Source organism: Ambystoma mexicanum, chromosome 5p (assembly GCF_040938575.1).
Source record: "Ambystoma mexicanum isolate Mex_15411 chromosome 5p, UKY_AmexF1_1, whole genome shotgun sequence".
In the NCBI taxonomy this organism is placed as follows: domain Eukaryota; kingdom Metazoa; phylum Chordata; class Amphibia; order Caudata; family Ambystomatidae; genus Ambystoma; species Ambystoma mexicanum.
In genome coordinates, this window is record NC_090930.1 from 851,335,383 (window position 1) to 851,362,953 (window position 27,571).

At 47.7% G+C, this 27,571-nt stretch overlaps 1 protein-coding gene across 2 annotated transcripts in view; it reads right to left on the reverse strand.

Moving 5' to 3' along the window:
- Nucleotides 1-27,571, reverse strand: part of VPS41 (VPS41 subunit of HOPS complex) — a 1,668,740-nt gene that overhangs the window by 667,428 nt on the left and 973,741 nt on the right. For both annotated transcript variants that reach the window (XM_069613279.1, XM_069613280.1), the window contains one exon: nucleotides 3,937-4,066. In XM_069613279.1, coding sequence (XP_069469380.1) covers nucleotides 3,937-4,066 — 130 coding nt within the window. The remainder of the gene's footprint in view (nucleotides 1-3,936; nucleotides 4,067-27,571) is intronic.

Here is a 27,571-nt window from a genome sequence, read left to right on the forward strand (position 1 = left end):
GCCAATCTGCGTTCTTCTTTTAGAGCCCGTATGGCTCCGTTGTGGACACAGTGGCTTACAGTGAAAAATAGGATCTTGTTTAAATCCTTGCGTATCATGCACCGCGCCTTCTATGACTTGGGGGCTGAATACCTTTGTGCCAAATTTCCACACTACACCCCTACTCGATGTCTCCGCTCTCAGTCTGCTTCTCTTGTTGTGGTCCCTCGGTTCAGATTGTCTCGGACAGGCGGCCGTGCCTTCTCGGTGGTCACCGCCAAGGCATGGAATGCTCTTCCTCTCACCCTGCATGAGACCGTGGACCGCATCTCTTTTCGATCACCGAAAACACTTCTGCTCTAGACTCTGCTAAATAATTAATTCTCGGTCACGCTTCAGCGCCATTGTGCCCTTGGGCGTACAGGCGCTTAACAAATTTGGTTGACATAACAATGATCCATCAAAAAACAATTAAAAATAAAAGATTAATAAAACAAACTTCTTTCCTGCAGAATGTATCTACTTCTGAAAAATTACCTTCAATTAGTTACCCAAACCCTAATCCAAATGTAGGCTCTTTACAAAAACCCACGGCAGCAATAAATACCGAGGTGGGGTGACCCCTCAACAAACTGGCCCATAAGTCTCCACGTTGGTCATACCCGATTTACCAATAAGGTTCCTAAAAACATTTGTCGGCGGGCAATCAAAAACGTAAAATTTAATAGATGCTGCATTGTTTCTTCCACATGTGGGTCTTGACAAATCTGCAAAATACGTTTTTTCTTCAACATAACCTCTACGGGCCCGGACTTGTATTGTAGGACAAATATCTAATCTGAATCTAAGCAAGTCACGACATACATTCCTTGAGAGATAGATATTCAAGTAAGGTGCAACAATCCCCATTTGCTTATGATATCTAACAAGTTGGCTTAAATATTATATAGTACGTTTTTTAAGGTGTGTTTTTCTGTGTGTTTTTCTGCCACAGGAATCCAGTTTGGTACCCCTAGTGTGTGTTTTTGGGCACCTGTGTGTTGCCCACAGAGCAGGGTATGAGCTGGTGGCAGCTACATGCCAACTTTGCAGTGGCTCTGGTTCGCCCCTAATTTTGGATACTCAGGCCCTACTATAGAAATCGATGGAATCCTGAACAAAGGCAAAATGGCCACTGTAAACCACATGGCTCTCTGCCTTTCCAATCACTTTATCAAAGTAGTTTCCCATGATCGGATGTCTGTTGGAAGGACTATATATAGCTCTGGGACTGCCCCTGCTAGACTAGTAGGATCCTTCCCAGGGACTGCTTTTTTTGGGTACACCGTAGGGTTGGGTATGAATGAATGGAAAGGGGAGTCAATCCCCATTATGTGTTTTGCAAGTGTCTGGTTTTGGTTGTGTGTCACATTGCCTGTGGTCTGCCTGAGCCAGCCCAGTCTGAAACTGGGGTGAATGCTCTGAAAGGCTGGGAGTTGCCTTTAATACACATCCACTGTTTTGGGTGTCTGGCCTGAATGCCTGGGAGCCCAATTGGGTACTGCATGATGAATGCCCTAGTGTGTGATTGGCTGACTGAGCCTAGCTCACCCTGAGTGAAGGGGGTGGGATTACTCACTTACCTCTGTGTCAGAAGCCCATGTCAAAAGCTTGTCAGCGTGTATCCTGAAATCTAGCTGGAGGAGGAAGTCTTCTGCTGCAACTCCTCAAGAAATCCAAAGGCTGCTGTGTTGATTCAAGGACTGAGCCAGAGAGAAACTTGACAGGCCACCTCATCCCATAGCTATGAGGGGACATCATGCAACTGCCGTTCTTCACCTGAAGTGTCCTGGAAGCCAGTCCTGAGTGCCTGCCATTCTGCAGAGGTATCTTTGTGGGTCCAGAAGAAGAGTGACCGGAGATCCTGAACCCAAGAAGTCCACCAGCACTGTTCTGTGTCCGGAAGCTGTCCGTGACCAGAAGAAAACCAGACTGCTGTGTATCGCCAGGTAGAGGGTATCCCCTGGAATAGTGCTGCTCGACGCCCAGAGCTTGCCAAGTCCCAACCAACCAAAGAAATCTTCAAGTGACGCTGCAGACAGGCCATCTGTCCACTTTTCCACAGCTGAGGAAGTACAGTGTTGCCGTCTGCAAAGAAGTGCCTGCCGGTGGGTTTCCACCTTTCCGAAACGAAGAACGAGTCCATGAGGGTCCCAGCTTGTTGGTGGCCCACACAGACGTCCAGTGCGAGAATCCAAGTCACCAGAAGCCTTTCTAATTTCTGTACTGCGGCTGCAGCACTGAAGAACCGAACGGCAGCCAATCGTGAATTACCGAAACCCAACATCTACTTCTGTCACTACACCCGTCGCCACCGAAGGTCATCGATGAAAACCAAAGGGCTCATCCTCATCTCCCAAGCCTTGTTGAGGTCCACAGTGAGTTTCCGCTTCGAGGAACGTCCACAGCTGGCGTAGTAACCCGACCAAGGAGACCACTGAGACACACCTCCACTGCTACCTTTCCCAAACAGCTTGGTTCCCTTCTACTGCTCGATGACGACACCATGACAACTTCTTCCAGAGAGGGTCCATCCTCGAGGGGCATCGTCGAGTAAAGCTGTGAGATTCCCCAACTTCACTTTCCAATGCACCCACAGTACTGTGTTGGGGAAGAGGGACTTCTTCCCTCAGAGTCTATCCAGGGTTCTCATATTTTTCTTGGGCCTGGCTCCCCTGTGCTTTTCGAGGTACTTTGGAGTGGTGGAATCTGTAGAAACAAAACAATTAATGAACAAGTAAGGACTGGGCATCACCACAAAAGCAAAGTATAACTTACCTTTTATTGCAGGTTGCCAAGGTGGGGGTCGGGGAGGGAAATCTCCACACAGAATTGCCAGTGTTCTAAAGTATTACCTGCATTTCTACATTCATTTCTGTGGGGTTAAACAGTGTTTAATAATTGTAATGCTTTCTAATAACTTATCAGTTGGTGCATTATTGCTGAACTAAGAATAACATTGGTACCACATAGTACTGTATATATCATGTTAACTATTTGAGTAGAATTTCAGAGTACAAAGTGAGTATTATTTCTTTCTATATATTCATCTAAACTTTATATCCTTTAATAAAAGAACTGTGTTAGCACATACAATAGTGTTTAGACATCTTTTGTGCGGGCTTGGGGATTCATTGTACCCAAGAAGCAGGCAGCATCCCCTCCATCGAGTCTCAGCCTTGGTTGCTCATTCATGCACTGCACTTAATATTAACTACGTCAGAACAAAAGGGGCTTGGTTTTGAAGGCAAAGAAGCTGTATCCTAAAAATATTACATTTGTTTTGTAACTCCCAGCACCTCAAAGCTTCATGTATTTGAGATGTATTTTAAATGTGGCAATGCATCCTAGCTATAGGGAACACTGCATTAAACATGTGGTTTCATCTGCAATGAGAGTGACTAAATTCAAAGAAAAGGATCAAGAGTCATTCAGTATTCACTGCCTGGCATGAACGTTGCTTTGACAATTTCAGGGTTCCTCCTGCTGCCAGGATACTATTTTCCCATCACTCTGCACATCATAATGAACAGAGGTAAAGGCTATAATCAAGTTTGCAGAGGTGATGCAACTGATTAAGAGACTAAAGGCTTGAAGGCTACTAGAGGACAATGATGAGCATAACTGTACAGCAATTAGGCCTGTAGTCTCAGGAGTATTTCATTGTATCTGCAATCTGCAATTAGGGATTTATTTTAATTGCAATAAAGCTCCTCATGACACCTACGGGTGCTTCTATGAGCTGCCAAACAAATACCATGTCAATTATCATACTGTAGAATTTGTTAAGCGCACGTACGTCCAAAGGCACCATGGCGCTGAAGCGTGACCGAGAATTAATTATGGATGGTAAGTCAAGATTTCTCGCCAGGTACACCCCTTTTGACTAAAACGGGCTACAGTCTTGAAATGCCTTACCTAAGCGGTAGTCTCTGCACTCGTTTTCCTGGAAACCTCTGACTGTAAGAGCATCCGAAGAAATCTCCTCACACGACTCTGCAAGTGGCTGAATGATATCAAGTCGAGGTCTTGCACAATATGCTGCGTCCTTTGAAAACACAAAGATGTTCAGAACACACTTCCAATTAGCAACCAAAGAACAGCTCAGAATCTAGAAGAAAGCATTCTTATACGAGGATAACTGTGGCTCATTTACAACTCTGTAATGCGTAGGAGTGCAGATGCACAACAGTTCCTTGCCATGACTGACTGGCAAATCTATTGTACATTTTGAAGTTCAAAGACCATGACACCATCAGCTACAGAAAAAGCTCTAATGGATCAATAAGCGCTATGGTGTAGGTCAAGACGGATCGAAATTGCTTGGAACTATTTAGCTACTAGTTGTAGCCTACACGTGCCAGGGCACCTTGACACCAACTAGGAACTACATTTCACTCCCCACACCATCTGGTACCATACAAACTAGCTATCTGGCATCAAGTGTGTTCAGAAATGTGTATAAAGGTGCATTAGAAGATGCTTAAAGCATAATGGGTTACATGTGATGGAGAAAATGTAATAGTGTGCTCCATATGGGATTGTTAGATTTTCAGCATGCTATCCATTAGTGCCATATTGTTCGTAAGTAGTTTCGGCTTGCTGGGCAATGCCTTGTAAGTGGCTTTTCGATCATGCCCATCAAGTCCTTGAAAGATCCATTTCCCTTCTAGCTACAAATGACACAACCATTATGCATCTTTTTAGCTATGATTGTCTCACAGAATCCAAGGATAGGCAAATGGAGTGAGTAGGTCAATTTTCTGAGAAATTGCCCTTTTTAGCAATTATGATCTCTATACGCACACAACTCCACTTTCTCAAACACCATAACATTTGAATTTATTAGTACCTACTAGGAGACTTCTCAGGAGGATTTTAGCAGGATCACACATTTCTCAACCCCTCTATGACCGCCTTCAAGAGCAACAGATCCTAATAATCCAGTACATATTTGTGTAAAATATACAGACATGCCATGCAGGGGGAAAACAACTTTCAAGCAACCCGCGGTGCTTTGCTCCTCTTGAATTACTAACTGGACAGATAAGTACAGTGCATATTAATGGCTAGCAGTAGCAGCCCCTGAACAACAAATGGCAACCTGTAGTGCCTACATTACCAGCATCACCCATATAAACGTGCATTTGAATAACTGACCCATATGCTGTCCAGTAGACTGTTCCTCACCCTTTAACACTCGTTCAGCCATCTTGTTGCCACCTACCCATTTGACACTAATTCAAAACCTCCCTGGTTATCCTACTCTCCAACCTAAGGAATTCAAATGGTGGTCGTCCAGTTAAGGGGCTCTCCACTATAGATTAAAAAGAAAACATCATGGAACACAGTACAAATCGAGCCTGTACAGCTTTTTAAAACCGATTTCAGCACAAGGCTACTTTACATATAATAAATGGTATACAATACATTCATCTATTGTGGGATACGTTACGTGATTCTAGCCATTTCTTTTTAGAGAAAGAAATAGATACATGTTAATGTTCTATTCAAATGATTCCCCCACCCTGCAAGTTATTTTATTGTCAGAATGAACTGAATCAATCAGAGAACTGCCCTAGGCGCATGGAGACTGATTGCTCTGCAATTACATGTACTTATAGTGCACCAAATGTGGTATACAGGCAGTGTTTAGTAAAATGGATATAACAAGCATGGGATAGTTATTATTATTATTATGGTATTTATTGCACGTGGACCTAGCTTCAAGAAGCAATAGAGTGCTTTACAGAGGTGTACAACATTACAGATACATGCGCTTTTCAGTGTTAACAGCAGAACATATGTACAGCGGAGGGTAGGATACAGAGGGGGATAAAGGAAGAGTTCAACTGTACCAGGAGGCAGCGATGAGAGGGCCGGGCGGCATCTAGCGAGTCAGGTGGTGGGAGGGGCGATGTGCTGGCCAAGATTCTGAATTGTAGGAGCATGGGGTCGAGTCTGATGCCGATGGGGAGGTTCCATAGTCTTGGGGCATAGGCAGAGAAGGCTTGTTTTCTGGTCCTTTCCTTTTTTCAGCGGCCGATTCCAAGTCTGCACGCATCCTGGTGGTGCGCTGTCCACCAGGGATGCAGAGTTTCTCTGCGAGGTAACTGGGTGACTTGAGGGCAACTGCCTTATAGATGATGCAGCAAGATTTGAAGGTGATTTGTGCAAGCAGTGGGAGCCAGTGAATGCCGATGAGGGACGATGACGGCTGGCGTGATGTTGTTTTATCTCCGTAGACCCTTGAGGCATGCAGCCGCGTGTAGGACACATCTCAGGGGCACAAGGGAGGATGACAGGAGGTCTACAATGAGTGCATTGCCCCATCCAGGTGAGATAGCACAAGTTCTTGAACAGTGGATCTAAAGTTGTCTGGAGGGAGGAAGGCCTTGACTTTTCGCAGGAGGGATAGTTGATACCAAGATGTCTCTGTTTTCTTAGCTATGTGTGTCTTGAAGGAGAGGTGTTTGTCGATGTGGAACCCGAGGGACAGGATGTGAGCTCGAATGTGAAGCCCTCAGAGTTCATGGTTGATGTCTGGGTGTTCAGTGTTGTTGGTGAGGAGTAGGAATTTGGTCTTGGAGGGGTTGAGCTTTCAGTATGCACTGGACTGGACAAGAGTGAACAGCGAGAGGCAGGTTTTGAGCCTATGGATGTCCTTGGAGGTTTAGCTGTGTGTCGTCGACGCTTTGATGGATGTGGATGTTGTGTGTGGCTAGGAGAGCTCCCAGTGGGTCCATGTATAGATGGAAGATCACTGGGGAGAGGATGGAACCCTGCGGGACTCTGCAGGTGACTGGTAGAATTGGCAATCTAAGAGTCCATCTGAACAAACTGCTTGCGGCTGGCGAGGTAGGACTTGAACCAGCATAGGACAAGATGGCTGATCCCCATGCGCCGATGTTGGGTGTCCGTAAGCACCTGGTGGGTCTACTGTGTCAAAAGCAGCAGAGAGGTCGCGTAGAACTAGGAGGCAGGGGTGGCCGTCCTCAAGGATGTTGAGGGCATCGCCCACCTGTATGGCTGCTGTCTATGTGCTGCATCTGGGTCTGAATCTGGAATAATGGTAGGTTTGGAGGAGATTGTTGGTGTCGATGTGTTGGTGCAGTTGTGTGGCTACCGCTTTTCTTGATAATCTTACCTACGAATGGAAGATGGGTGATGTGGCGATAGTTAACTAGGTTGTCATTGGGAAGGTGCCTTGAGTTAGGGAGCTGTTAATGATCTCCAGGTAGGGAAGGAGTGCTTCTGTGGGAGAGTCTTGAGGATTGGTGCTGGGAGGATGTCATTGAGGGTGGCCAGGGTTTCTACCAGGTCCTCTCTCGAGAGTGTCTTCAATGTTGTCCAGGGTGTGGAGATATTGCGAGGAGGGATGTGAGGTGGGTCTGTGGATGCAGAGCTGGCGTCTTATGTGCTGGCGAATTTTGCTGATTTTTTTTAATGAAGAAGGTGTTGATGGCGGTCGATTATTCGATGGAGTGTGGTATAGCAGGGTTGGGTGATTGGTTGAGGCACTGCTTGAATGCTTTGAAGATGGCTCTACTTTTGTTGTTGGCTTCTACTATGGTATTCTGATAGTAGGCTGCATTGGCTGTGTTAACCCGAAAAAAGGAAAAGGTTACGCGCTGTAGTTTTTTAAATTTTTGTAACGCGCCACACGCCCAAAGACCTCGGTGCGCACAAAAGAACGATACAATAGACAGACAACAAAAAAGAGAAGAGGTGTCAGAGGGAAGATCTCAGTTCAGAAGGAGGGTAGAGTCCTTAGCCAAGTGGGCTGCTGAAAAGAAATGTCTTGGCCTTTTGGATTGTTGGTTTTGGTTTTTCTTAGAGTGGAAGGGTGTTCCAGAAAGCAGGGGCTTAGGCGTCGAAGCCTGTTCCTCCAAATTTAGCCAGCCTAAATCTAGGCTGGAGAGATCTGGCTTGAACCTGAGACCTGAGAGTGCAGGTTGGCTGGTGAGCTCTCAAATGGTCAATAAAATACATTGGGGCCTCACGAATCAGGCACTTCTGAGTCAGAGTCAGGATTTTGCGGTGATATGACATTTCACAGGCGGCCAGCGCAGCTCCCTTCTGGCGTTGGTAGTGTGGTCACGTCTGGAGAGGCCGACAATAGCTTGCACGGCCCCGTTTTGAGTAACATGCAGCGTTGAGATGTTGGATTGGGGAGTACCAATCAGACTCTTGCAATAATCCAGCTGAGAATTTACTAGGGCTAAGGCTAGAAGGGGGATGTTCCTGTGAGAAAGAAAAAGGCGGATGTGATTGAGCAGTTCATTGATGAAACCGCAAGAGGTCAGAGTCTGAGCGACCTGCTGTCTCATTGTCAACTCGGTGTCCAAGACAACACCCAGGGTCTTCACACTATTTGCAACAAGGATAGTGCTTTTTGCGATGTTAAAACCTTTGTAATCAGGGGCACAGTTTTTGAGCTTGGGGCCAGAGGCAACAATCAGGAGCTCCGTCTTGCCCGTATTAAGGGCCAAAGAATTGGCCGCCATCCAGGACTGGATGGTGGCATAAATGGTGTTGATGGCCACGGTTGTCTTGTGAAAAGATGCCAGAGTTTTTCACGATGACCTGGCTGTCATCTGCGTAGTTGGTATAAAGAACACCCAGGTCGTCAAGGAGCATCAAGAGCGGCAGGATGTAGATATTAAAAAGGGTGACATACAAGAGCCTTGTGGGACCCTGCATATGATAGACACTGGTGAAGAAATTGCATCTGTAGCAACTCTGGCATTATGGGGGCCCGGAAAGGAGTCAATCCACTGTGCTGCCAGCCCAGAGCAGCCCACCAGTAGTGACTACTATACTCCTATTCCAAAGTCCCCTTTTCACGATACTATTGGCAGGTCCTGCGAAGCATCGATGGGATTGGAGCCTGTGCAAAGCAATGTGTGCTTCTACTTTAAGTATTTGCATGTAGTGACAGGCTGAACGTGGAGGTGTGGCCACACCTTAGACTCGACCCCACATACCCTCAGTCCCTTTTAGAAATTGAGAGGACCGGAATGACCACCTATGACAAGATGACACAGAAGGCTGGCGTTACAATGCACTGAAAAGTGGCGCCTCAAATAATTAAAACCGTGGGGCTCAAGTGAAGAGTGAAGATTGCTTTAGTTGAAATGGAGACTTCAATCCTTTATAAGTGAGTGGTTTCGGCAGTGTTAAACATACAATAGCAGATGACATGCTCCCTCACAAAAACAACTACCATAAAAATGAGAGCCATGGAACACTGGTGACAAGTACTAGAAGGGGCTTACATTTTTAAAAGTGGGACATAAGATTTGATCTTTTGTAATGGACAACAGAAATTAATAATAATTATGAAAATGGACGGAGCAGACACACTTCGCTGACGTTTACTACTCAGACCATAGACATGGTGCAAAAACATTAAAGGTATAATGAGTCATACTTAAGCGATAAATGGTCGGTGGGTGCCTTGTGCCAAACCAATACCAGAAGATAAAGGCTAGCAGCCCTCTGATTGGCTAGTATACACCCTGAAATCACTGCCTGGGTGCTAATTAAGCAACAATAATTGCCCAGACCAGGCACTAAGTAAAAGGCCCCAGCAAGCGAGGGATTTTAAGGTTGTCTGTGGGCCGTTACCCATCAGGTAAGCGGCCTGCCAGGATATTACAGATATGAGTACCTGGTATGTTATCCAGAGTGATAATAGCATTTTTCATGAAAGCTCAGAAAATTGATGGAAAAAGGTGGCCACCATGAAAATGGGCAAGGGAACTACTAGTAATCCAGTCTCCATTTTGATATTCACCATTGTAGGGTGGGCCGGTAGGCTAGCTCCGGGCAACACGCTTGTCTTGGAAGCAAGACAACGCCGTGAAGGACTGGTTTCAAAACCCTGTCCCACCCTTAGATGCTGGATTTGATCACAAAGCGCCATAGAAGAACCAGATTGATTTTATTTTATTTAGGGGGGCAGAGAGGCAAGAGGGAACTTTAGAATGAGAAGTTGGATGGGCAAGGGGGCACAAGGGGGTGGGAAACCATGAGAGGTTGAGAGGGGACCAGGAGGTAGAGCCCACACTCCGAGCCCACTGATTAGCTTGGACGTACTGTGGCGTCCCTACCCATGCACTAATAAAAAATAAAAAAGCAACACCAAAGAACACAAATATTTCATACATTCAACAATAATCATGGCAATAGCAGACACATTCAAAAGCACAAAAATCTATGGTCAGTGCTTCATAAATTCTCACTTACTCAATATGGACCCGTTACGGAAGTGCAGCCACCTTCATCTTGGCTGCTCAGTGAAGGATTCAGTTAAGAGGCTAATTCAGCATGAAACAAGGTTGGAGTCAAGGGTTTGTAGATTGTGCAACAGCCTATGTCGTTGGCACCTGCTTTATAACTTTGCAAACTTTATTTTTGTCAGCTAGCCTCTTTCCTGTGCAATATCTTTCACTGCAGGGCCACAGCTCCCTTTTTAAAATAAATAGTGACACAGTCTTTTTCTAGGTATGGACGTTTTACCTCTGAGGAGATCCTTGAAAGACTGGAAGTCTCTGTGGGCCAGGGGAAACCACATGTGGAGGAGGTATATAGAGGAGCTCCCATGGCTCCCTCAGTCCGATCTCAGGAGCCCCATCACATACATGCTTTGCTGTTAGTCCTGCAAGGAAAGGTCTCTAGTATCTCCCACCAGGAAATCTCTTCTACGGAAGGAGGGAAGAACAAATTACTTATGTGACAAATCACAGGTATTCGTCCCTGTCCCCATGGGGGAAGACTCCCCTCTGAGGCTAGAGAAGTGAGTCCGCTCCACAAGACCATCCACAGGGGTCGAGGCAAGTGGCACCTAACCGGGAGAGATTCCCACTTTGAGGACAAGGACTACCATAGCCGGATACACGGAACTATCTTCTATAAAGAGTAGTGTGGCGACTTTATGTTTTGAAGACAGTGTGAAAAGAAACATTTGTGGAAAAAGAAAGGAGGCCGTCTCTTTCACCAGAGACATGTATTTAACTGGGACAAGCCAGAGCTGAAAGGGAGAAGGAGAGTGCTATGCACAGGGGAAGCCCCCTGACATCCTCAAGCAATGTGAAGGTGGAGTCAAGGCAAGTCGCTGAGCTTGCGACTTTCGAAGAACCAGAGAAAAACAGTGTGTGACGCTGGAGTCCCGTTGTATGCAACTGCAAAGGGAGCAGTATGAGAATGAACAGAGGGAAGAAATACCGGGTAGTGACGTGACCATACTTGCAGAGTGGTGGGAAGGATATCGGAGGAACAGCGCTGAGACTACAGAAATGGGAAGCCTGATCATCATCCGATCGGCAGCGTCTGGAGAAAGCAGGCATCCGTTGAGGAACAGAGAAAGGAAATTCGAACAGCGAGAAGCAGTACCCGAGCGAGGGGCGAGACCTGCAACCTTTCCCTGCATGACAAGAGGTACCGGGAGAAACAGGAATAGAGGGAGCCCGCTGGGGGATCATTATAAGTGTGAAGACACTCATCTCGGTCCAAAGGACGAGAGCAAAAATATAAAGCTGAATGATTGAAACAAAAAACCTGAGAAAGCAAATAAACAACCCGGTCGGAGAAGACCGGTATCTCTTGAAGAGAGAAACTCGTCCTGAGGATGAGGTAGCATTGAAGAAAGTAGTTTGCAAGGCAAATGAACAATATATAAAAGAGATTTAACCAACCCAGGTGCAGAGCCAACTGAGACTGGGAATTAAAATCCTGGGTTGAAGGTCAACCACCCTATATCCGCAGAATTGAAGGCTGGAGAAAGTACAACCCAGTAACACAAAACAAAGGCGAGATATGGCTAACCAGTGAAAAAGATAAAACAGCAGACCGACTCAGAGCGAGAATCCTTGGCAAAGAAAGCCTAATGGGAATCAAGACCAAAATAATTTAGGGAACCTGGGCAAACACACTGGGAAGAACATATATGTGATGACAATCTACAGCATATCATCTTACCAACTGAAAGATAGATATGCTAGAATCATACCTGGAGTGGCTAGCTTTCTTGTTCAGGCCCCTTAAAAAAAGAAGAAAAATAAGAACACCAGGGCCACAAGTCTAACACTTTCAGGACTGAACCTAAGTAAGAAATAATAGGAATGCCAAAAAATGTGTCTTTCTGGAATTCTATACAATTATTGCTAGACTCATTAAAGGTTTATTTCAGGCACACTTCAGGGGGTGAGTCACTGATTTAGTCCGTTCTCAAACGCCCCAACTCAGCCTTTGATCCTTCTGAGGTCGATAAATGGGTACCAACACGGTTGGGCGATATTGGGTGTATATTTCTTCTATGTAAAGCGCTTAAGTGCTATATAATAACACATCATTATCATTTGGTCATGGACGTCTGGTTGCAATCACAGTAACTTGGTAATATGGGCGATACACACTGATCTTAACGATACATATGGCGATCCATGCAGGTATGAAATGTACACCACATTATAGTGATATCGTAACCATATGTTTGGTAGTGTACAATGCTATGTGATGCCACTTCCTGTTTTGTCAACCGGTAAAAGGTCGTGTTCCGTCGCTTTTCGCGATATCACTTTGGGGTGGGGTCAAATGACATCACTTCCTGTGATGTCATCAGGGGGTCATGGGTCATGTGATGTCACTTCCGCTACCCCTGGCATTTTGGTGCAATGACGTCCCTGACTCCAGGGTCACCCTAGTAGCCATATACTGCCCCAACGTAGGTCAGATGGAATTCATCCAAGAGGTCATGGGAGAGGTGATGGCCAAGGCGGAAGGGCTCCTGTTCCTGGGTGGGGACTTCAACATGTGGGCGGATCGGGATTTAGACCATAGTGGGAAAATTATCCAGCTAGGCAGCAGAGGGGGACGACCGGAATGGGGGCTCCGGGACCTGATGTGGGAGCAGGGGCTGATGGACATATGGAGGGAGCTACATCCAATGGTAAAGGGATATACCTTCAGTCCATGGCACCAGGACGAGAATAGATTACTTGTTTACGGGACAACAGTACATGAGCAGAATAGACGCCTGTGAGATACGCCCGGTCAGCTGGTCAGACCACGACATGGTCTGGTCGGATTGCAGCATATCGGGTCTGAAACCCAGGGAGTCTTTATGGAAATGTAACGATTTCCTACTGAAGGACGCTGTGTTTAAGGAGGAAATGTCAACGGCGTTCAGAGAATTCTTCGAGCTAAACGACATGGAGAAGTGAACCGGGAAATTGTATGGGAGGCAGCGAAGGCAACCTGGAGGGGTAGGCTGATAAGTGAAGGTGCCTCTAAAAAGAGGGTGAGGACCCTCCTGTCCCACAAGTTAAGGTCAGAGATACTCTCCCTGGAAAGGTCAGAAGGGAAGGAGGAGGGAGAGAAAGAGAGGGATCTGTGCTTAGTGGCAGAGAAGAGATAGGAACTGAGGGAAATAGAGTTGGGCAAAATTGTAACGGGACTCCAACACCTGCGTCAGAGATACTATGAAAGAGGCGACAAGGCCAATGCCATGCTGGCAGCTAAACTTCGAAGCCAAAGGGTGTCCAGATGGGTGGCAAGGATTGGGAATGGTGCAGAGGGGGAAAGATCTGACCCGGAAGGCATAGCAGAGGAATTTGCTAGCTTCTATTAGACCCTTTACGGGAGGGGGATGTGGAGAAGGAAGCATGTGAGACATATCTTAATGGGGTCGCCCTCCCGGTTCTTGCAACTCCAGAGGCATCGGCCCTAGACGCCCCGATAACGGAGGAGGAGGTGCTTAAAGCAATATCGGGGATGAAGCTGGGAAGGGCCCCTGGGGAGGATGGATTTACTGCAGGCTTTTACAAGGCCTTCTCTGGTCTACTGGCGGGATTCCTAGCAGGTCTATTCTCAAATATAATGAAGACAGGGAGGGTGCCTCCGTCATTTGGCAAAGCGCTAATCACGGTGATCCCGAAGGAGGGGAAGATCCAGCGGATTGCCGCTCTTATAGACCAATCTCCCTCCTCAATGTGGATGCTAAACTGTTCACGAGGATCATCGCGACAAGGCTGGACGGCCATATGCCGAGCCTAATCCACTCAGACCAGGTAGGCTTCATACAGTGGAGGCAGGGGGCGGACACCATACGTAAAACCTCATGAGGGTGGCAGCTCCGAAGGGGGAGAACCCGGTTTTGGTGTCCATCGATGCCGAAAAGGCATTTAATCGGGTCGACTGGGGGTTCCTACCTGGGGTACTTCAGAAGCTGGGGTTCAGAATTGGGATTAGGCAAGCCATCAAAGCCTTATACGAGTCACCATCAGAGTCAATGGACACCTGTCACATTTTCAGCCTCCAAAAAGGGATGAGGCAGGGCTGTCCCCTCTCCCCTTCGCCATGACCATGACCATGGAGATCCTTGCAGAATACCTCAGAGGTTCTCCTACGGTATGGGGCAATGATGTGGGAAACCGCACCTTCAAACTCGACCTTTATGCAGATGATATCTTGCTCCATCTGAGGGAGCCCACACGGTCAGTCCCGGCCGCCCTGCAGGTAATTGAACTGTTCGGCCGCTTCTCGGGCTTCAAGGTCAACATCGGCAAGTCAATGATCTTCCCTTTTGCTTCTGATGCAGATAGACAAATTGACGAATTGCCCCCCCCCCCCCCCCCTAGGTCTCCAAGTTTGTACGGATGGGTTAAAATACCTGGGGATCAACATTGTTAGACCAAGTGAGGACCTGAGCCAGGCAATCTACCCTCCGCTGTTCGAGAAGTTGTTCAGGGACATGGAAGGCTGGGGGAAGGGGCAAATCTCGTGGATGGGCAGAATAAATGCCATAAAAATGAACCTGCTCCCTAGAGTACTGCATGTCTTCCAGATGCTCCCTCTAGAGGCTCTGGAAACATACCTCAGAGAAGCCAAGAGGCGCATAACTAAGTTCATATGGCAAGGCCAGAGACCCAGAATAGGGAACAAGGAGGGGTCGCCCTACCAGATCTGAGTGCCTACCACAGAGCGGCCCAGCTCAGGGCTCTAGCCCCTCACCTTAGAGAGGATCCCAATAAGCAATGGGTCTACATCGAGAACTCCTACCTAAGCCCAGTCACAGTTGGTGAATGGTTATGGGTCCCATTAAAAAAGCTCCCAAAAAGGATTAGGGACCACCCAATATTAGGAACCATGTGGAAAGCTTTAGCAGGGAAGGGAAACAGGGAGAAAGTGACCACGTGGCCCTCACCACTAAGTCATATTTGGTCCAAGCCAGTGCTAGAGGAAATCCCAGGCCACGAACATTATCAGCCCTGGTTTGACGCAGGACTTTGTAGAGTCGGCCAGCTGGTGAGGGAGGACTCTTTCATACCTATCCAGGAGCTCGAGGAGGCACTCGGAATTGGTAGACTCTCGCCACTACTATATCTCCGACTCAAGGGAACCCTAATGAAGCCAAAGTTGAAGGAATGCATACAAAGGAAGCTCACCCCGGTTGAAAAAATCCTGGATTCTCACACAGAAATGAAAGGGCTCTTCTCTCTTCTATATGAAGCTCTCTTGACCCCCCGGGAGGGAACGACCAAAGGCCTCAGAAGGAAATGGGAAAGGGATCTGGGCTGCGCCATCGGGACGGTCTCTGGGGGGGAAACTCTGTAGTAGGGCTTTCAAGACATCGATCTCATGCCAATATAAGACTCACGCCATCAAACTCCTCCATAGGTGGCAACATGACCCGATCACCCTCTCTAGGATGTTTCCAGATGTTGTCCCAGTGTGTTAGCATGGATGCAGGGGAAAAGCCGTCTATTGGCACATGTGGTGGACATGTAAAAAAGTCCAAACTTACTGGTCTGATGTTTTTAGTTGGCTCAGAGAGGCGGGGCAGTGGGATCACCCGCAGGACCCAATCTTGTTAATTTTTGGTCTGCAACAAAGGGATGAGCACTGGGAGAAATTACCAGATTTGACAGATTCCCTACTGTTGGCAGCTAGAGCGGTGCGAGCCAGGACTTGGAAAAGAGCAGCCCTTCCAATGAGACGAGAATGGGTGGCAGTGGCCAAGGACATCTACTTTATGGATAGACTAACGGCTGCAATACAGGGCTCAAGTGCACAGATAGAGTCCGACTGGCTGCAATTCATGGAGGTGAGAAAAGGCTTTATGGGAGAGGGGCGTGGGTGGGTGAAAGCATCAGAGATCTATGACATCTTTATTTTTTAAGAGGTTGCGGGCATGTGCCCAATATTTATTATATGCATAAGCTCTTTGTTGCCTTGAAAAACCAATAAAAATTGAATTAAAAATAAACATAGCTGGGAACTTGCCACACCATCATTCCTAACAATTAGATGGACAGGAAAGGAAAAGAATATGCCTACTCAATAGGAAAACCAGATACATAGAACATTAATTAAAAGGACTAAGTGACATATAACCCACAAACCCAAAAGCTCACATTTCTGCATACTTAACCCACACATATATCCACACAACCACCCTCTCGCACAGCAAACCGCACACACTTCACCAAACCATAACAAACGTCACACCAACAGCACGAGGACTCGTATCAATCCAATATTCACACCCAAGCTCAGCTCAAGGTGAAAACCGAACTGAAGCTGCAAGCAGTATATCACCTTTCTCACTTTCCTACTCCCTCGTCACCCTACTAACCCCCCCACCACCTACCTTCTTGTTTGCAGATCTGCCTGAGCGCCTGGGGACCAATTCCGTTGGTGACGGTGCGCCGTACAAATACCTTTAACATTAACATGACAAGAGTTTGAGAACCTACTGGAAGGAAAAGTACTCCAAAGATAGGACCACAGAAAGCATGAGACTCAAGAGATGTTTTGAAGAACTAGTAGAGTTGATAAGAGAGACTATCGAAGGAGATTACGCTAAGAGTTTTAGGAGCCAAAAAGAAAATCAGTATATAAAAAGACTATCCAAGAAGAATAGACCATGGAAAGAAGAGACATTCTCTTGGCCTACTTACTTTATATTTAGTGGTAGGGTTGGCTAGATTTAGTTTGGACAGAGGACATATATACTTTGGACTTCCTGACATCGGACAAGCACCCTTAGTTCCTTTAGATAGGTAGGGTATTCTTATCATTTTTATTAACGTGTACAGAATGTCATCAACATGTCCGGCTCCTCCTTCCGACCCACCACACATGGTGTCAGAAGTGAGATGCTAATGACCCGGTGTAAGAAACCTGAGGGTATCCTCATTCCTACCCCCCGGTGGATCCTCTGCTCAGGTGGCCAGGGAAAGGCCATCGCTTTTGGATCCCGAAGCTGGGGGTGGAGAAGTGAGGGAGGATCACCTGGGTGGAGAGTCCATGGGGATTGGGAAAAGGGTATCCACAGACGAGACATTGTATCCCCCTTTTCCCTGTGAACACCACCCTAACCCCCCCTGGCCTTTATGGGCCACTGTGAACTGGCTACCCTCATTTTTATGCTGGATCGAGGAAGAGGTGACTAGGAGTAGTGAACACCGGTAGGTATTTTCACCACTAGCAGTGAGAGGAAGAAGTCTACTATGAAAGAATACCATTGGGGAAGCCAAGCATGTCCAACAAATAGGCTGCCTAAAGGTCAGGCATTAAACCTGCTGACCCACACCTGTGGACCCTTAACACTCCTACGGAGTATAAGAGGTGGGGCTGCACACCATGGAGAGCAGGGAACAGAACAGGCTGTTGAGAAGCATGTCTGAGAAACCAGAATTGGGAGCTGTGTGAGTCCGGAGAAGCAGAGAGAGACACAGGCCGAGTACGGGCCACAAGGGGCTCTAACTGTCTGCTGATAACTACAGCAGGAGCTGTGCTCCACCCAAAGGCCATAGCGGCCATGGCAAGCGGGAGAGCGAGGGAATCTCTCTGAGGCAGCCGCGAGAGAGGCAAAGCTCTTGGATCCACGAGGATCGAACAGAGAACAGGCAAAGCAGTAGAGAGCGGTTGCGCACAACCAGTGAGTGCAATCCAGGAAACTCTCTGCCTGGGGAGCCCCGGTAATGCTGACACATCTTAGAATGCCGAATGAACCAGAACAAGTCATCTGCGAATGATGAGTGATCTGAAAGTAATTGGACATAGTCCTGAAAAATATACTAAATATTTTTGAATACTGAATGAATTTAATGTCCCACAATCACCTTTTGTAAATACAATTTAAAGCCAAGCGAGTAATGAAGACTTGAGAATGAGATGTCAATAATCATTGAATACCGAACTGAATGAAAACTTTGTGGGCAAAGCTACGGTCTGATGACAGCTATATGGGAAAGTGCTAATTTGAAACCCGTACACAAAATAAGAGAGCAAGTGTGGATGTTTGCGAAAGAGCATGAAATAAAGGCGGGGGAGAAAAATAAACCTACGCAGTGAACTTTGTGCATGAATACAATGCGGCAAGGCCAAAGACTGGCATAGGAAAAATGACACATTGTGGCAAAGCCAAGAGGCTAACCAAGAGAAGCCAAACAAGTGTAAACTTTTATATAAAGCCAAGAGGCCGACAATGAAGAAATTAAGCGAGTGTGAATCTGTACACATGGGCAAATACAGAAGAACCTGTGTGGGCTGAAGAGCCTACGGTTCCTGGTTGCGCGACCTGTAATGGGTGGACCGTGTGGTCTGACAACTGCGCCTAGACCAGGGAACCCTCAATAGTGAAAGCCAAAGACATTGTGGAAATAAACCAAGAAGGAGTGAACTCAGTGAACTATTAATTCAATCCAGGGAGAGTGTCAAGTGGATTTGAAGTTGTGTTAAAAGTTGAAAGACTGAGACCAAGTTGCCAAGTTGAAGTCTTGAGGAAGGGAACCTGAGACTTTATAAACTTTAATGCTGTCCTGAAGACAGAGCGCTCAAGACCATTTTCTTTGGAACTGTATTGCTTTGAACTTGGGGAAGAAAACCCCACGGATTTGTGGAGCGATTTAAACTTGGTGAAGGGAAGTTGAAAAGGAAGCTAGGAGCTGGAAGAAGCTCAGAACTTTGTTTTGATCACCGTTTCTTTTATTGTTGACATCCCTACACATTAGATAGCTTTAGTTGTGAGGGCAAGGATAGGTTTTGGACAACGAGAGATTTTTAAGTTGAACTTTTTGAACTCTGCCTTTCCTTTGTTTTGCTCAGGTAGGGAAATCCCACCTTAGAATTGGGCAAGTTAGGCCTTTAACCATCCTGACATTTTAGTTTATAAGCCATTTTATTTTGAACTTTGAATCTGTTGTCTGTGTCTTGCTTCACAATGTCTTCACACCGATAAAGAATCAGACCCAGCACGCAAACAAGGTTTATGGCAAAGCCCATCAATAAGCTCCGACCGATAAGACTTTTGGGTATGAAACCGTTTTTAGGGATTAAAACCAGCCCTGGCAGTTATGAAATAACAAAGGATACTTTAGTTAATTACAAACTCCCAGAGGACTCGGACGCCTGGGAGTCGGAAATAGGAAGAACTTGTTCAGGTGCTTCCTCATCCTCAAAAACTCCGATCAGGGAGATGGCTACACTTGAGTCTACCCTTGAGCGGATAGTAGATCATCAGGTTCAAGTGGATCAACATATCCAAAAAGGTCTAAATCGAATTCGGACAGGTTCCCCTAAATGAATAGTACTGTATGATATAAAATGTGATATTTTATTTGTATTGCGCCCATACACAATTGTTTCAGAGCGCGACGAGGAAAGGGAGGGGAAACAAGGGAGGACAAAACAACGATCTTACTAGGCCCGGTGACAATGAGAACGTGCAAGTGCCGGAGAGAGGGAATGGGGAAAGTGCGGGGGCGGCGGACAGTGGAAAGTGCCGGACACGTGATAGAACAACAACAGGTAGTGCGACCAGCAAGTGGTAAATTCAAGAGCAAGGTGTAGACAAAGGGTGTCTGATAAGTGCTGGAAGTGGACTTTAGGATTGCAGATACAGACCCAAGTGCAGGGGTTGCCAGGAGGCAGTGCGGGTGTGTGGCTGGAAGGGTAGGGATCTGGGTCCGTATTCAGAGGGTAACCAGGTGCCTGGTACCAAAGAAGACAGATTAGCATGGGAGAGGAAGAGCGAAGGCAGAAGCAAAGAGGAAGGTCTTGAGGTGCTTCCGGAAGAGAAGAGGAATCCCCTCAAGTTTCAGAGAGGCAGGGAGGCTGTTCCAGAGGGAGGCCCCAGCCGAGGAAAGGGATCTATCCCCAACTCGTTGCTTGAAGAAGCGACTGACCCTGAGGGAGTTGGGGGTGATGGAGCCAAGAGCTTGAGTAAGAATGTATTTACAGAGTGAGAGTTGAAGGTATTGTCGACCCACACCCCAGAAAGCCTTGTGGACAATGCAAAAGGTCTTGAATTTAATCCTTGCAGCCACTGGGAGCCAAGAGATTTCAGGACTCGAGAGATGCAATACCATGGCTTGAGGCCAAAGACAAGTCTCGCAGTCCTGTTCTGGATGAGCTGCAGAAGACGCAGAGTGGTTCCCGAAGATTTAGAAAGGGGCTGTTGCAATAGTCCAGCCTAGAGGGAACCAGAGCTCTCGAGACAGTGAGCTTCTGGGGGAAGGAGAGAAAAGGAAGAATACATCCGAGGAGGTGTAGTTGGCAGCTACACTTTTTTGAGATGTCAGAGATGTGAGGAGAAAAGGAAAGCGTGGAGTCAAAGATGACCCCGAGGTTCTTAGCCTCGCAAGTGGGAGCAGGGAGAGGGCCAAGCAAGGCCGGCCAGAGAGTGACAGGAAAGGAAGGCGCAGCTGTGCCGATGAGGATCACAGTCTTACTGGCATTAATGCAGAGGTTGCTGGCGGCGCACCACTCCTGGATTGCAGACAGACAGTCGGAGATGAGGGAGGGAAAGGAGGTGGCAGAGGGGAGCCTGAAAACAAGTTGGGCGTCATCCACATAGCATTGAAAGTTTGAGCACAGAGCAGCAATGCAGTGGGCGAGCAGGGACAGGTATTGGTTGAAGAGCCAGGGAGAGAGATTAGACCCCTGGGGGACTCCACATGGAGGAAGTGAGATAGAGGAAAGGAAGGTCCCAAGTTGGACCTGGGAGGGTCGGTTGGAGAGGAAGGAGGTCAGCCAGGCCAGGGCCTGATCAGTGATACCTAGATTATCATGGCTGCGATTGAGCAGGAGGACATGGTTGACCGTGTCAAAGGCAGAAGATAGATCGAGTAGGATGAGGACAGATGGAATATTAGAATCAAAGTTGGGGAGCACGTCTACACAGATGCTTCTGGCAGCTCTGAAGCTAGACTGATGGTCATGGAGACAACCAACAGAATCGGTGTGAAGATTAAGCTGGGAGATGGCCAGCTTTTCTAGGCATTTGCCCAGGAAAGGAGTGAGATATTGGGCGATAGTCAGGCAAGAGGGGTCGACTGTGGGTTTTTGGAGACGAGGGTGCACAAGAGTGCTTCAGAGGGGAGGGGAAGCCTCCAGAGGCAAACGAGTGGTTGCAGAAGTCGGCCAGAGTAGGAGCAAGGGTGTAAATGTGCCCCTTGATGATTTTGGACGAACAGGGAAGAACCTGTTTTGACAAGACTTTCATAGATCGGACTTGTCTGTAAATCTTGTCAGGGGAGAACAGAGGAAAAGATGATAAAGAGGCAGGAGAGGCAGATGCAGGGGGGCCTGTGGTATCAGAGAGATAAGGGGGGAGGAGGAGAGGACGAGTGGGTGGACAGGATGTCCTGTTTCTTTTAGATGAAATGAGAGGCAAGGGCCGTGCAGAGGGCTTGGGAGGCGACACGAGAGGTAGGGACTGCAGCAGGGTTGGGCAGCTCCTTGCAGATTTTGAAGCGTTCGGCCGAGTTAGATGCCGCCCAGACAAGGGCTTGGATATGGGCTCTCTTCTTAGTGCAGACAAGGATCCGGTATTGAATTTGGAGCAGGTGGCAGGCCAGTTTGTCAGAGGATGCACAAGAAGCCTGCCATTTCCCCTCAGCCACCCTACACTTGCGTTTAAGGGTAACTAGATCAGAGTCGTACCAAGAGTTGCACTTGGCTTCAAGCGGATCCTCATGACGGGGGCAAGAACATCAAGAGTATCAGAGATAGAAGAGTAGAGCATGGAAAGGGCTGTGTCAGGTTGTGAGTCAGCTAGAGGTGGAGGAGGGGGAATAGAAAGTGGTAGCGAAAGCCTCAACTGACACATGCTTCATGGGTCGGATGACCAAGAAGGTAGGTGGCAGTGTTGGAGTTGGCTTGGCCTGAGGGATAGAGGGGGAGACACGTAGGAAAGGAGAGAGTGATCACTCCAGGAGAGAGAAGTGGTCAGAGGGATCAAGGGGGGGAGGTGTTGGGAAGGAGCCTAGTGCTTTCCTTCATTTCCAAACTTTCCAAGTGCTTTAGAACTAGGCAAAATTTCTGTTAACTGTTTTCTAAGCACTACAAGAGTCCAGGGGGGAGCAGGGTCACTAAATAAAGATAAGTAGGACTGAAACATAAGTGAAAACAACTATTCAGATGGATATGGGATACATTACTCACCGTAATCGTATTTCTGATGCTTGTATCTGCTTAGATTCACATGCTGTGCATAGGCCGACATCTAGTGGAAGCTGCGGAGTATTACAGTTTGTTTTTCGAAAGTCGAAAAAGGGCGTCGACACAGGGCGTGCCAGTAATACTATCCCTAGTGTGACGTCCACTGTACCCATGATCCCTCACGCGTCTAGGATCCCCAGATTGTGTTTTTCCTGACATGAGGTAGCATGAGGAGTAGCGTGAGTACAGATAGACCAAGCAGATAGACAGAAAGGTAAGACTACAAGCAACCATGCGCCTTCTCTCGGAGGGGAGGAAGGGTGGGTCGCATGTGAATCTAAGCAGATACAAGCATCAGAAATACGATTACGGTGAGTAATGTATCCCTTCTGAGGCTTGTGGAATCTGCTTAGATCACATGCTGTGCATAGATTAGCGAGCAGTACCAGAAGAAGGAGGTGGGATGTGAGAAGGGTCATGAGCAAACAGGTGTCTCAGAACCGCTTGTCCCACTTGTGTATCTGTCTTGGAATGAGTGTCAATGCAGTAATGCTGAGTAAAAGTGTGAATAGAGCTCCAAGTAGCTGCTTTGCAAATGGTGTCGAGGGGAACATTTGCAATGAAAGCCAGAGTGGCCCCAATGCCTCTAGTAGAGTGGGCCCTTGGTGTAAACGGCAGAGTCTTTTCAGAAAGAGAGTAACACAGCTGTATACAGTTGATAATCCACTTAGAGATAGCGCCCTTAGAGACGCGATCCCCCTCTCTGCCTGTAGCTACGGAGACAAACAGTTGATCTGTTTTCCTTAGCGGTCTGGTTTTATTTACATAGTATAAGACCGCCCTACGCACATCTAGGGTGTGTAGTTTCACCTCAGCCGAGCTTTGTGGGTTTTGGAAGAAAGCCGGAAGCTCGATGGACTGGTTTACATGGAACTTGGATATGAATTTAGGTGAGAACCTAGGGTGTGTGCGTAAAACCAGTTTGTCCTTGTGGATAGTAAAGAAAGGATCTTGCACTGACAGAGCCTGAATTTCACTGACCCTTCTTATGGAGGTAATGGCTACTAAGAAGGCCGTTTTATAAGTCAGGTGTTTGAGACTACTTTTATGCATGGGTTCGAAGGGGGGCCCCATGAGCTTAGCTAGCACCACGTTGAGGTCCCATCCTGGCGGTGGGTTCGAAATAGGAGGGTGAAGTCTCTTTACTCCTTCCATGAAGGCTTTAACCACTGGTACTTTCCACCACGAGACCCTGTTATGGGATGTGGTGTAAGCCGAGAGGGCTGCCAGGTGTACTTTCAGAGAGTTAAAGACCAACCCTGCATCCAGCAGGTGGAGCATGTATGTTACAACGTTGGAAGGAGTGCAATCAACCGGGTTGATTTGTTTATTCTGGCACCAGATAACGAATCTTTTCCACTTGTCAAAGTAACAGTGTCTTGTATTTGGTTTCCTGGACTCTTTTAGAATGTCCATACACCTCTGTGGTAATTTGAGATGTCCAAACTCTATGACTTCAGGAGCCATGCTGCTAGGTTCATAGAGTTGGGTTCCTGATGCAGTGTTTGACCTTGTTGCTGGGACAGAAGGTTGTACCAGGCTGGGAGTCTGATGGGGTCGCACACCGCCATCCTGCGTAGGTGTGGAAACCATGGTTGTCTCGCCCACATGGGAGCAACTAGGATGAGCGTCATTGATTCCTTGTTCATCTTGCACACCACCTTCCTGATGAGAGGAGTTGGTGGAAAAGCGTACGCAAACCTCCCTGACCAGTTCATCCACAGGGCATTCCCCTGGGAGTCCGTTTGGGGGAACCTGGATGCAAATCCTGGGCATTGTTTGTTTTCGCTTGTGGCGAATAGGTCTATAGTGGGGAAACCCCACTGAGAGAAGAGATCTTCTACTACGTCTCTGTGAAGGACCCATTCGTGTTCTTCTGGGAGGGGGTCTCTGCTTAGAGCATCCGCTAGGGAATTGAGCTCCCCTGGAACATGTTGCGATGACAGGAAGATGTTCCGTCTGAGTGCCCATATCCATATTTTCTGGGCAAGCTTGGACAGATTTGGCGAACGAGTCCCTCCTTGCTTGTTCAGATAGAACATGGCTGTCGTGCTGTCCGTCCTGATTTGCACCGACAAGTTCAGTAGATGGGGCTCGAACGCCTGCAGCGCTCGGAATACTGCCAGAAGCTCTAGCAGATTGATGTGGTTCTTGGCTACTGAGTGAGACCAGAGACCCTGCGCTGTGTGGTGGAGATGGTGAGCTCCCCAACCAGTCAGGCATGCGTCTGTAGTAACCACTGCCTGTACTTCGGGATCGTAAAAGGGTTTCCCCTTTGCGATATTCTCTCTTGTCCACCAGTGTAGGCTTTGTACGAGTGTTGGCGAAACGACCACTAGATCGTCCCACTGACCACTTGCCTGAGACCACTGTTTCGCCAACCATTCCTGCATGGGACGCATGCGCAGACGCGCGTGGGGGACCAGGTAAATGCATGACGCCATCATGCCCAGTAACCGCATAGCTTTGCGTACTGTTATCTGTTGACCTGACTGATAATGCGGAATTTGCAGAAGTATATTCCGAATTCTTTCTTCCGAAGGGAAGGTCAATTCTCTCTGAGTATCTAGGATCGCTCCTAGAAACTGTTTTGAGGTGTTTGGCACCAGACTTGACTTCTTCTCGTTGATAGAGAAGCCTAATTCGTGGAGGAGGTCGATAGTCCTCTGAATGTTTGATCTGCAGATTCCTGGGGTTTCCCCCGTTATGAGCCAGTCGTCTAGATAAGGGTACACTGGGATTGCCTCCCTGCGTAGGTGTGCAGCTGCCACCGCCAGTACCTTGGTGAATACCCTTGGTGCTGAAGCTATCCCGAAGGGCAGTACCTTGAATTGGTAGTGGCGACTGTCCACCTTGAAGCGCAAGTATTTTCTGTGCGCCGGGAGCATGGAAATATGAAAATAGGCATCTTTCATATCCAAGGTTGCCATGTAATCCCCCTTTTTTAGGAGTGGGATTACCTCTTGTAGCGTGGTCATACGGAATTTTTGGGGCTTGACATACTTGTTGGCAGGCCGTAAATCCAATACTGGGCGCATTGTTAAATCTTTCTTTGGCACAAGGAAGTAAGTTGAATAGATACCCTTGTTTACCTGGTGTCCTGGGACGAGTTCTATCGCGTCCTTTAGGAGCAGATTGTAGACTTCCTCGAGGAGGATCTTTTGATGTTCCAAAGAGTGGACTTTTTGTCTTGGAGGGTGGTTTCGGGGACGTTGCAGTAATTCTATAGAGTACCCCTTGGATACTGTCGACAGCACCCATCTGTCGGATGTTATCCCTTCCCATGCCTGGGTGAAGCTGGATATTCGTCCCCCTACTGGGGTTGCATGGGAAGGGACCCTGAAATGAGCGTCACTGCTTCGGTGGAGGCGTGCCGCCTCCTTTACTGGGGCTGCCTCTGCCTCTACCACGTCCTCTTCTACTAGCCCTACCATACCCCTGGGTAGACTGTTGTGAGTTGGTGTTCCACTGTGTACCCTGGGTGTGGGAATAGCTATTACCTCTATTGGAATTTTGGCCGCGGGGGCGACGAAAATTGCCGTTCCCTCTTTGGTTAGGTGGTTTTGTAGTTAACTGGCCAAGGGATTTGAGGGTGTCGAATTCCTCCTTAGCGTTTTTTAGTGCGTCCTCGACTGCCTTTCCAAACAGGAGATCACTTTCCACTGGTTTGTCTAAGAGTGCAGCTTGTGTTTCTGCTCTGAATCCCGACTGCCTCAACCAAGCATGTCTTTTGATGACAGTCCCCTCTGCTATAATTCTACCCGCATTGTCTGCGGCGTCTAAAGTTGCTTTTAAAATGCAGCCTGAGACGTTTCTTCCCTCTGCACAAATGCGAGCTAGCTGGCCTTTAAGGGGTTCGGGAGCGGAATCTATTAGTGCTGCCACTTCTTCCCACTGATGGCAGTTGTAGCTGGCCAACAGTGTGGTGGAATTCGCGATTCTGGTTTGGTAGGCTGCCGTGGAAGCTACTTTTCTACCAAAACCATAGAGTTTCTTACTTTCCTTGTCGGGGGGAGCCTCCGAGGAAGATAATGGGGTTCCAGCTCTCTTGCGGGTGTTAGTTACGACTAGAGAGTCTGGCTTAAGTTGGCCTCTAATATATAGAGAGTCCGACTGGGCTGCTTTAAACAGCTTCTCTACTCTCGGGTTTACAGGTCTTGTCAAGTTTGGGTTGACAAGGGATGGTGCTATTCTGCGTTGAATAGATTTCAGGATGGGAATGGTCTGGGCTACTGTCTTCCTTTCCCCTATTAGTTCCTCCGCGAAGTCCCTCTCTTCTTGGACACCTTGTGTGTCTATGTGGAAGTGGTTAGCTGCCCGAGAGAGCAGTTCATTTAGGAGGGGCTGATTATCTATTGGGGAATCAGACACTGGGGCTTCCCTTTCGACTGGTGAGTCCATTCTGAAAATATCTGGGCTATTTTCTGGCTCATCCTCGTCTTCGTCCTCCCCGTAATAGTCTGACACTGCGAGATCTTCTGGTGTCTCAAAATCCTGGCCCTCTATAAGGGAAGAGTCTCCTTGGCCTGTAGGGAAAAGGCAAGAATAGGGTTGGACCTCGAAGGGTTCTGAAGCCTTTACTGGTGTCTCGACCCGGGGCCTTTTATTTGAAGGGATAGGGTCCCTTGAACCTGAGGGAGAAGATTCCTGAGGATTTAAAGCTAGTAGTTGGTCAGGGTGTCTTTCGAAGAAATTTGCTAAGGAGGACATCCTTGACATTACTCTGTCAATGTCCTCGCATGACCAGAGTTTAGAGCTTGGGGTGACCCTGCTGGAACTCTCTAAGGACTGTCCCTGAGAAGACTTGGACGGGGAAGTCAGTTCTATTGTTGTGGGGGATTGCAAGGGTTGTTTCCTTTGTTGCTTACCCCCTTCCCCGTGGGTGGAAGTGTGTTTACCCTTTCCCCTATCTTTCGACGCCTGGCGTCGAGGATCGGATGTGGAATCCCTGTGTTTCGAACTAGGCTTCGAAACTGGGCCCTCCTCACTCCCAAGAGATGTACCCTTTCCCTGGGGTGTGGGCTGGGGATGGAAGCCGTGT